The 10,999-nt window shown below is 40.8% G+C and overlaps 2 protein-coding genes across 3 annotated transcripts; one reads left to right on the forward strand and one right to left on the reverse strand.

Moving 5' to 3' along the window:
- On the forward strand, positions 1 to 3,299 carry LOC110537192 (E3 ubiquitin-protein ligase RNF185). Of its 2 annotated transcripts, XM_036937198.1 has the most exons (7): positions 1 to 156; positions 975 to 1,194; positions 1,354 to 1,372; positions 1,508 to 1,620; positions 1,738 to 1,789; positions 2,222 to 2,339; positions 2,462 to 3,299. In XM_036937198.1, the coding sequence occupies exons 2-7, from the start codon at positions 1,028 to 1,030 to the stop codon at positions 2,557 to 2,559; spliced, it is 567 nt and encodes a 188-aa protein (XP_036793093.1). In that variant the 5' UTR covers positions 1 to 156; positions 975 to 1,027; the 3' UTR covers positions 2,560 to 3,299. The 2 variants fall into 2 exon arrangements, with proteins under 2 accessions (XP_036793093.1, XP_036793094.1); XM_036937199.1 differs by having other exon boundaries at positions 7 to 1,194; positions 2,222 to 2,352.
- A 136-nt stretch (positions 3,300 to 3,435) lies between these two features.
- LOC110537191 lies at positions 3,436 to 6,015 on the reverse strand. The gene is made up of 2 exons (XM_021623040.2): positions 5,714 to 6,015; positions 3,436 to 4,662 (listed from the first exon to the last, which is right to left on the reverse strand). The coding sequence occupies exons 1-2, from the start codon at positions 5,841 to 5,843 to the stop codon at positions 3,839 to 3,841; spliced, it is 954 nt and encodes a 317-aa protein (XP_021478715.1). The 5' UTR covers positions 5,844 to 6,015; the 3' UTR covers positions 3,436 to 3,838.
- Positions 6,016 to 10,999: the final 4,984 nt, after the last annotated feature.

The following is a 10,999-nucleotide window of genomic DNA, read 5'->3' on the forward strand; positions in this document are numbered from 1 at the left end:
CTCCCTGCAGTTATTTTGATGCTCTTGAACACAGCCACCTTTGGTGTTTTTGGGTCGCCTTGTTAACGGCAAAAAGCACAGTTTAGGACGAGATTTACCATTGAACTACCTGCTTTATGTATCTTTTTGGGGATCTGACTAAATTCACATGGAAATGTGAGTTATAAATCTGTCATTCTCATTGAAAGCAAGTCTGAATGATAGATCTGTGTTTCCCGTTTTTACGTTTTGTTCACCAGCTTCAAACAGTTGAAAATATAATATTTGGGGTTATGGAAAAGATCATTCACAGCGGTTTAGATGGTACAAGTATTCTCTACACTATACTTGCTTGTTTTGTCACATAAACTGAAATTAGACGAACTATTCGAATTTTAGCAACTAGGAAATGCCGGAGCGATTTCTGAATTGGTCATCTTTAATCATATTTATCATATCATGTAATCGCTTTTGCCACATTCCAATTGAGGTGGGAAATAAACTACAATGTAGGAAATTAATATTATTTGTAAATCAGTCAGACACAATTTACCCATGATACATTACGGTTTTGAGCCTCGAACACGGCCATTGGTAACCAATCGGCGTAGCAGCAGATACACAAGTAATCACCAAACAACTTCTAGATGCTAACTATAGTGATGATATCAGCTGAAACTTGAACGAATAGGTGGCTTTCTATCTAGATATCTGTACCCACGACACCGAAGATTTGTTTGAAAAACGCAAGGAGGTAGTCAATTATGTGATTTGATGTTACGCCGATAGCTCGCTAAACTAGTAGCAACATTTATTCTAGAAACGCGCAACGTTAGCATACTGGATCTAGCTGCTACGTTAGTTAATGTGGTAACTTTTCTAACGCCACTGGAGTATTGTTAAGCAACATTTAGTGTAAATCATAACGCAAGTTTGACTTTGGCATATCTCAATTCTCATCTGTTTGGATTAATTTACACATACTAATCTACAAGCAAGGGGGCGGCTAGATACATCACCCCACTTTACCTCCTGATCTGCGGAAACAATGGCTAGTCCTGCCCCTCCACCAGCCACTGTCTCGACCGCCACTGAGAACCCCAGCAGCTCGACTGCTGCTGGGGAGGGTGGCAATCAGGACAGCACCTTCGAATGCAACATCTGCCTGGACACCTCCAAGGATGCGGTGATCAGTCTGTGTGGGCATCTCTTTTGGTAAACACCCTCTTGTCGTGAGACTGTTCTGTATTTGTGATTGATTGAGGGACATTCTTCCTTATCTGGTACTTAGGAGAGGGTATTGTGCACATAATTCAATATAGTAATTGAATATATATTCTCTCTCCCATCCTTTACATTCCTTTTATCACCTAGTTGGCCCTGTTTACATCAGGTAAGTCAATTGATACGTCATTTATTTTACACAACCACTGTCATCAGCTGCCACCTGACCCTTTACCAATGGATGTTTTACTGCTACTCTGAATATATCATGCAATCTTAACCCCCCCCCCCCATGTTTATGCAGTGGTTAGAGACCAGACCTAACAGACAAGTGTGTCCAGTGTGCAAGGCAGGCATCAGTCGAGACAAAGTCATCCCACTATATGGCAGGGGAAGCACAGGCCAGCAGGACCCACGGTGGGTTGATGTACTCAACATGAAAGCAGGGAGCTCAGTTTGCATACAATCCTCAGTTATTACTCTGAATTCCACATCCCAAACTACTGTTGTCAACAACTTGTCTCTCATTGTTAGGGAGCGAACGCCTCCTCGACCACAAGGACAGAGGCCAGAGCCAGAAAATCGTGTAAGTACTGTGTAATACAACCACTATCACCAAGCCATTACTCTCACTTTTCAGACTGTGCACAATTATTTAGCAAGGATGTTAGCAAAGCTCAATACAGATAGTTCTACTGTGTATCACTTGTGTTTGCAATGTTGGCTGCTGTATTGCACTACCCATTCATGATGAAACTATGACACGGGATGCTGTAGTGAACCCGCCCATAGCTGAATTCATTAGCAGAATTAACTTTCTCACTGGGACCTATTAAGCGCTGCCTGAAGAGCTCTATTTGATCCCTTGAGAATGACGAAACTTATAGCACTAGCGATTGCGTCACATCATCTCTCCCTCGAAACACCTGTTAAAGTCAAGTTTTTTGTACATATGGAATAGTCATGTTATAACCCTGGGTTGGTGCAATGTTATTGTAAGGTTCTCTTCCCATCACAGGGATTTCAGGGGTTCGGCTTTGGAGACGGAGGATTCCAGATGTCTTTTGGCATTGGTGCCTTTCCATTTGGCATTTTCTCTACAGCTTTTAACATCAATGATGGAAGACCACACCCAGGTACTTTAGCTGTGTAGGTTGAGCATTGTGTATTGTAACAATGTTTCATCAAAAATGTATTGTGAATGGCCCCCTCTACCTTGAAAAGCATTAATTCATTCTCCACTGGTTACCCCACACAGCTGCCCCTGGGACCCCCCAGCACATGGATGAACAGTTCTTGTCCCAACTCTTTCTAATTGTGGCTCTGGTGATTGTGTTTTGGCTACTAATCACATAAATGTCTGGGCGGCCAGGACTAAGGCTCAATTTGGACAGTTCTTAATACTCTGTTTCCAGATACTTGTTTGATTTTGTACTTTTCCACATTCTAAGTATTGTCCTCTGAACTTGCTGTTGGTTTATTTTCAGTAATTGAGATTAAACTGTTTGATTACATCTGTACTATGAATCCTACAGAAGTCTTAAAATGGCCCTACCTCTTCATTTCCATCAATGGTGTGTTTAATAGACAAAGTTTCCTTGGCTGGCAATATAGAACCAGATTTTAAAAGAAAAAAATGGCAAATCAGTAAATGTAAGGTATCACCCTCTGTGTTTGTATGGATGTAGATTATGAGCAGTATGACCTGTTTCTGAACTGAATATCAATTCGGGAAGAGATGCATAATTGGCGATAGACTTTTAAATTGTTGACACAATTGCCTTTTGAGTAACATTACCAGTATGCAGCCATTTTAACAATACAGTAAGTAGGACATTGTGTGGTGTCAGCAAGGGAATAGTCCAAAGGAGCAGTATTGATATGGGTTTAAGTTATTGAATAATTAACTGGTATGTCCTCTGTTGCCATAGGAGCTATTTTGTTAACTATTTCTCATGTTTCAGAAAATAAGCTTACAATTAAAGGAGCTATTTTTGGTTGAAGGATAGTCATTGTCTGCCACTAGTAAGACTATTATTTAGTACAAATGGAAATGTAGAATTCTAATGCATATATAATAAAGAACTTGGGATGTGCAAAAGGTGTAGAAGATTTTGATTTCTTCAACCTGACAACTATCAAGATGAATGTCATTAGTAACAGAAGCTGTTATTTGATGTGCTCCCTCACTAATTGATTTTTACTAATAAAAAGTTGAATATAAAAAATTGATTATTAAAAATAGCATAAGCATCTGTAATAGACTGTTTCAAGTCCTCTCAGTAGGATATGAAGCAAACACCTTCGTATGGGTAGTCAATGTTTCTCTAATCAGGCTGCAACCATTTAATGCCATTCAAAGAAACATAACAGCCCATTGTATTTTCAATTGGGTTAACTTGCATTCATAACAGAAAATGCTTTAAGATCTATTAAAAATAATTGATTTGGTTGTTAATCAACTCTTGTGAAAAATATAAAAGTATCTCTCAATATTATTCTAAAAACAGATGAATAACTTGGCTCTTCATGTTTTAGGAGAGAAATATATTTTACAAAAAAATACTTTAGGTCCAAAAAAACATTAGAACTTCCACTGAGAACAACCCCTGTAGACCCTACAAAAATGAATGAGTTATGTCTCTGGCTCTTCTTGTGACTCTGGCCCTTGGTCTTCTTGAGGCACGGGCTCTGGCAGTTCATTGGACACTGTCACCAGTGGGTCTTTGACAGTCAATGGCTGATCTACACTAAACTCTGCCTCATACATTATCTGTTGGATCTTAATTTTGGTCTCACATCTTTTTTGTGGAGCTAGCCTCTTCAAGGCAGGAACGAAGCTGAGAAGAAACATCTCATCCTCGTCACACTGTCGGTTAGGGATCATGGAATCTGATCTGTGATCTTTCTCTTTGGCCAGCAGCCTCCTGTTCTTTGTGGAGAGCTTGGCAGGAGTGCTTGAGGAACATGGTGAAGCAGGGGACTCTTGTCGTGTCTGAGGCCTCTTCCTGGTTGTGTATGTTGATAGCTGGGGAGCTGAGGATGGCTGGGGCGCTGGGGATATTTGGGCACCTGGTGGTAGCTTGGCCAGGAAAGCCAGCTGGGCCATCTGGGTGCCTTGTTGCGCTGGGGACAGCTGGGTCACAAAGGCTAGCTGCGACATGGTCCCAACCTGGGTTGTAGGGGTTTTCATGTTGTTTACCAGGGCTGTGTTGAGTGTTTTGACAGGTTTGAGCTCACTCTGTGTGCTTTTATTGATTGTATCAGGGCTTTCCTGGTTGTCATGGTCTGCATTGCCATTTCTAGGTTTAATGAATGGTTGAAGAAAGTTCAGAAGTTGTCTGTATTTCCATCGACTGGTGGTGCGCTCCCCTGTCTCCTCCTTACTCCTTTTCTCCTGTCGTACTTCCTTGAAGTATCGGTCTCTTAGATTCTTCCATTTCCTTTTGCACTCTTCAGCTAAAATGGATAAATCAATGATATCAATTATGCAATATGGATTCATCATACTCAAGACTTAATTTGATGCATTTCATATTGAACAAGCTAAACATGGAGAATATTTGACTAAATGGATGGAAACAAATATTTACAAGTAGCTAGTATGATTAACAATGTATTTTTGGCCAATGAGTCAGAAAAAAACGGGAGCATTCAGGTGATTGAACACATCTCTCCATCCCAATAAGGGGGCTCGATTAATCTCACCGGGGCGTCAGGGCTGCCTCCCGGGTGTGAGGTACGTGCCTCGCTCTGTCCGACTGCAAAGTCGGCAAAAAAAATGGACGTGAGTATAGTAGGATTGTGTTTTCCCGTGCAAAAGTTATTGCTTTGGATAAAAACGCGTTATCTGCCTAAGCAACGAAAACGAATTAAACATTTGATGGAAAATATGTTTCTGGACTATGTACCCTGTTGAAAACATGACCAAGCCGACCCCGCTTTCGCACGATGATGTGACCGGCCATTGTCCGGGCCAACCCCGGCCAGCGTGTAATAAATAACTCCCTCATAGATGGAACCTAATCGGGTTCCTACTTATAAACTGTAAATGTGAGGCTCTACCATTGAGTTGGTCGGTAAATTATAAAAATAAAAAAAAACAAGTGCAGTGTTCTCCATTTGATGGCATTTGTTAGTTAATTTAATTAATGCGTGGAAGATGCGAGGCCAATCTACTCGTGGCTCATTGCGCGGGTGGGGAACACGGAACATTTTTCCCCTCGTGCCGCGGTGTCTGCAGTCTGCGCTGCGCTCACGAATTCGTCTGCCTCCCCATTGACGTAAATATGATTCACGCGGTTCTTGCGGCGATGTACCATTAAAACTCACCGTATACAGATGCTATTCACGTGATAAAAATGTATAAAATACAACAAACGCCATAATTTCTAAACTTGCCCCATTTCGACAAACAAGTCAGATTGCTTAAAACTAGCTAGCTCGCTAAGATTAGCACAAACATTTGCATCAACGCAACTTGATGATTTGTAGAAACACCATAGCTTACCTGGAAGAGCTGTCAACGCGCTGATTCTCCGCCAAGCAAGGGATCTTGTCTCACCATTGCGGTAATCTGGCAAAGTTGTATTATACAGCTCAGGAAAATTAAAAACGGACAATATCAACTTTTCGTCCATCTTGACTTGAGAATGCGGTCGGTCGCGCGCGGAAGCGACGGTCCCCCGCCTTTCCGCGTGGTTACGTCAAAGCGGTATGTACAGAATATCGCGAGCCGATCCGCTACCGCATGCGTGTCCGTGCGCTGCCCGTCCTACTTATTCTGTCATATCCCTACTCATCACAAGAGGGCAGTACAATCCCGTGTTCTGAATAGTTTTAGACCGAGGACAACCAATCAAAGCACATAGCAACCTTATAAACCATCTCTGGAACACCTGTTTTGAATGAGTGCTCATCAGGGACAACCTAACTCTCATAAATATACATAATATAATATATACCAGACATTAGGCTATAGCTAAATAAATGTGGATTATAAATTAAGTGCAAACTAACTATGGAAGAAATCTGCAAATGCTGTGTCTCATTTCAAGTAGTACTGTTATTTGAATTTTCTAAATATCTGATTGTGTGACATGACAACTGTCATATCAGCCCAGACATTAGTGGAGATACTGGAAAATTATATAAAATATAATGCGATGGGATGTTTGATTAAGAAAGTATAATTTTGTCAAAATCACAGGCACAAAAAGTAACCATTTACCTAATACTGTAGGCCACTACTAGCATTTATTCAACATACAGCCTATACCACTGAATAACCATAATTAAACTCTGTGTAGATACATCTTCCATTGCTCCTACAACTCTTCATTGTGTGAAGTCAGCCTGCTGCTGTCCTGAGACCTTTTTCTGTACCATTCCCATTATTTGAGCCTCCACACATTTTAGTTTTTACATGCTGTGTTCAAAAACAGCATTTGAAAAGGAAAGAGAAAGGGCATCATTCCACAACACATCTATTCGTCCTGCTCCTCTCACACCTCTGGGGTACCTGCTAGTCCATTAGGGGTACCTGCCTGATCCATTAGGGGGTCCACACCCAACCACCCTCCCTGTCCCCCTCCCCTTCCTTCTGCACCCTGTCCTCCTCTTCAGCAGGTGTCTGTTGGACACAGACTGCCATCGTATTCTCATCCATTATTTCACAGGCCTGGTTGGAGAAACCAGAGAGAGGTAGGCAACTTTCGCTCACTTGCCTCTTGTTCCTGCTGCCTCTTGAGCTTCTGGTCCTTTGGTATAAAGACACAAGTCAGGCCGCTGTTTAATATCCATTCACATAATTGTTGAATAGATCATCTCAATTTGCTTAATTTGGCTCCAAACTGATGTTCACTGCCAATCCCTCTCTGAACTAATTGAATGATAACAACTGAATCCTTGTATACGAAATGAGTAGCCCCCTGTTATAAAAGGCTGAACTACTACACTTTGATGACCTAAGATCATAAACATGCAAACGGCCAATCAGATTGGCTGGCTAAATATAGATCTCCATGAACCGTGCAGTGATATCTTATAGCATAAAAATGTGCACTGGGACCGCCTCTATACCTGCTCAGAGTCGCATTGATTTGTATCTCTGATTCCTTCCTTGTTCCTCTTCATTGCTATGCATGTTGAATGTCTGAGGAATTAATTTCCCACCTTCAGCTGACCTCTTATAGAAGTAACCGGCTATTATGCCTGATCCCAGCAGTACGATGATTGCCATTAGGATGTTTGCTAAGAGAACCTGACATTTTGAGATACACATACACTACATATCACAGTGAAAGACCTTATCACTAAGACATATCTTACCAAGACTATGATCTATTCTAATATTTGATGTTGAAAGTGTATTTCTGTGCATTTTGACAAAGGAGAGTAATTGAGTGCTGCATCAGATGACCTGGCCTCCCCAATTTTTGACCTCAACCCAACTGAGATGGTTTGGGATGAGTTGGACCGCAGAGTGAAGGAAAAGCAGCCAACAAGTGCTCAGGATATGTGGGAACTCCGTCAAGGCGGTTGGAAAAGCATTCCAGGTGAAGCTAGTTGAGAGAATGCCAAGAGTGTGCAAAGCTGTCATCAAGGCAAAGGGGGACTACTTTGAAGAATCTAAAATATATTTTGATTTGTTTAACACTTTTTTGGTTACTACATGATTCCATACAGTTGAAGTCGGAAGTTTACATACACTTAGGTTGGAGTAATTGAAACTCATTTTTCAACCACTCCACAAATTTCTTCTTAACAAACTATAGTTTTGGCACGTCGGTTATGACATCTACTTTGTGTATGACAAGTAATTTTTCCAACAATTGTTTAGACAGATTTTTTCACTTATAATTCACTGTATCACAATTCAAATGGGTCAGAAGTTTACATACACTAAGTTGACTGTGCCTTTAAACAGCTTGGAATTCCAGAAAAGGATGTCATGGCTTTAGAAGCTTCTTGGCTAATTGACATACTTTGAGTCAATTGGAGGTGTACCTGTGGATGCATTTCAAGTCCTACCTTCAAACGCAGTGCCTCTTTGCTTGACATCATGGGAATATCCAAAAAAATCAGCCAAGACCTCAGAAAGAAAATTGTAGACCTCCACAAGCCTGGTTCATCCTTGGGAGCAATTTCCAAATGCCTGAAGGTACCACGTTCATCTGTTCAAACAATAGTACGCAAGTATAAACACCATGGGACCATGCAACTGTCATATCAGGAAGGAGGCACTGGTGGAAAAGTGCAAATCAATCCCAGAAAAACAGCAAAGGACCTTGTGAAGATGCTGGAGGAAACAGGTACAAAAATATATATATTCACAGTAAAACAAGTCCTATATCGACATAACCTGAAAGGCTGCTCAGCAAGGAAGAAGCCGCTGCTCCAAAACCACCATAAAAAAGCCAGACTACTGTCTGCAACTGCACATGGAGACTAAGATTGTACTTTTTGGAGAAGTGTCCTCTGGTCTGATGAAGCAAAAACAGAACTGTTTGGCCATAATGACCATCGTTATGCTTGGAGGAAAAATGGGGAGGCTTGCAAGCCGAAGAACACCATCCCAACCTTTAAGCACGGGGGTGGCAGCATCATGTTATGGGGGTGCTTTACTGCAAGAGGGACTGGTGCACTTCACAAAATAGATGGCGTCATGAGGAGGAAAATGATGTAGATATATTGAAGCAACATCTCAAGACATCAGTCAGGAAGTTAAAGCTTGGTCGCAAATGGGTCTTCGAAATGTACAATGACCCCAAGCATACTTCCAAAGTTGTGGCAAAATGGCTTAAGGACAACAAAGTCAGGGTATTGGAGTGGCCATCACAAAGACCTGACCTCGTACCTATAGAAAATTTGTGGGCAGAACTGAAAAAGCGTGTGTGAGCAAGGAGGCCTACAAACCTGACTCAGTTACACCAGCTCTGTCACGAGGAATAGGCCAAAATTCACCCAACTTATTGTGAGAAGCTTGTGGAAGTCTACCCGAAACGTTTGACCCAAGTTAAACAATTTAAAGGCAATGCTACCAAATACTAATTGAGTGTATGTAAGCTTCTGACCCACTGGGAATGTGATAAAATAAATAAATTATTCTCGCTACTATTATTCTGACATTTCACATTCTAAAATAAAGTGGTGATCCAACTGACCTAAGACAGAATTTTTACTAGGATTAAATGTCAGGAATTGTGAAAAACTGAGTTTAAATGTATTTGGCTAAGGTGTATGTAAACTTCCGACTTCAACTGTATGTGTTATTTCATAGTTTTGATGTCTTCACTATTATTCTACAATGTAGAAAATAGTAAAAATAGGTGTGTCCTGACTTTTGACTGGTACTGTAAGTTAATTTGTCCCAGTACATTTGCTACCCTTAAATGGGGGGACTATGTACACAAAGTGTTGTATTTTCTAAACAGTCCATCCGATATGATTGAAAATACCCTCAAATTAAAGCTGACAGTCTGCACTTTAAACTCATAGTCCTTGTTTGATTTAGAGCCAAAAGAAGAAAAAATGCTTCACCGTCCCAATAATTACGGAGGGAACTGTACAACAGACATGACGGTTATTAGCTTACGGCATACAATTGAGAAAATGTAAGATTACAGTGTTACATTTACTGAAATAAATGTAATAATCCATATCACATTTAATGCCCACCTACAGTATGTTTACAAAATTAGAATTAAGTCATTTAAGTATCTTGAAAGCCATAAATAATATAAACCCGGTCAAAACAGTTAAAATCTGAATGTGTTCAACTGACAGACGATAAACACAACCATAATGGATTCAGAATAAATTATATATATATTTTTATATTTTTATATTTTTTATCTTGAGACACCTGCTGGTGCAGCAATCATTAAATTAAAATGCTTCCAGACAGACATTTTCCAGTATGTGAAGCTGGAAATTCCACTGGGAAATGAACTAATAAACTATCTATGGTACATAAAATAGAGCTGTATGTTCACAAGTGTTTTTGACATTTTTTTTATCATGAGCTCATTTTATTTCTAGCAAACTCTCCAACTTCTCGGGTAAACAGCTCCTTTGCTATCTACTGTATGTTATCCTGTCTTCAAGGTCCTCTTGCTATAATGATTTGGTACTAAGAAAAACTACTCCAGGCCGGTCTCCAGGCTACTGCCAGTTATTTGTAGAATGATCTTCACGTCATCTTTGGGTGGCCTGGGTATATAATTGCTGACCCCTTGTCTCTCTTTCAACCTTGCCATGTTCATGCATTGCCTAGATTGTTCTACATACCATTGTTTTAGCCCAAATTCTCACTGAAGGCACCTTTTAGGCCTACAGCATATAGCGAGTAGCCTCACATATAGCCACCCTATTTTCTCTTTCTATTCTTTATAATGTTTAATAAATTATTACCATGGCATTATTGCAACAAAGAAATATATAAAAAATACACTATCACATTTACATAAGAATTCAGACCCTTTACCCAGTACTTTGTTGAAGCACCTTTGGCAGCGATTACAGCCTCAAATCTTCTTGGGGAGTTTCTCCCATTCTTCTCTGCAGATCCTCTCAAGCTCTGTCAGGTTGGATGGGGAGTGTGGCTGCACATCTATTTTCAGGTCTCTCCAGAGATGTTCAATCGGGTTAGAGTCCGGGCTCTGGCTGGGCCACTCAAGGACATTCAGAGAGCTGTCCCAAAGCCACTCCTGCATTGTCTTGGCTGTGTGCTTAGGGTCGTTGTCCTGTTGGAAGGTGAACCGTCGCCCCAGTCTGAGGTCCTGAGCGCTTTGGA

The sequence above is a fragment of the Oncorhynchus mykiss genome, chromosome 12 (assembly GCF_013265735.2).
Source record: "Oncorhynchus mykiss isolate Arlee chromosome 12, USDA_OmykA_1.1, whole genome shotgun sequence".
Taxonomy (NCBI): domain Eukaryota; kingdom Metazoa; phylum Chordata; class Actinopteri; order Salmoniformes; family Salmonidae; genus Oncorhynchus; species Oncorhynchus mykiss.

Coding starts and splice junctions, on each gene's coding strand:
- LOC110537192 (XM_036937198.1), top strand. CDS start 1,028: ATGGCTAGTCCTGCCCCTCCACCAGCCACTGTCTCGACCGCCACTGAG. Junction 1,790..2,221: donor GGCCAGAGCCAGAAAATCGT/GTAAGTACTGTG, acceptor TTCCCATCACAG/GGATTTCAGGGGTTCGGCTT. Junction 2,340..2,461: donor TGATGGAAGACCACACCCAG/GTACTTTAGCTG, acceptor TACCCCACACAG/CTGCCCCTGGGACCCCCCAG.
- LOC110537191 (XM_021623040.2), bottom strand. CDS start 5,843: ATGGACGAAAAGTTGATATTGTCCGTTTTTAATTTTCCTGAGCTGTAT. Junction 4,663..5,713: donor CGCGTTGACAGCTCTTCCAG/GTAAGCTATGGT, acceptor TATCCATTTTAG/CTGAAGAGTGCAAAAGGAAA.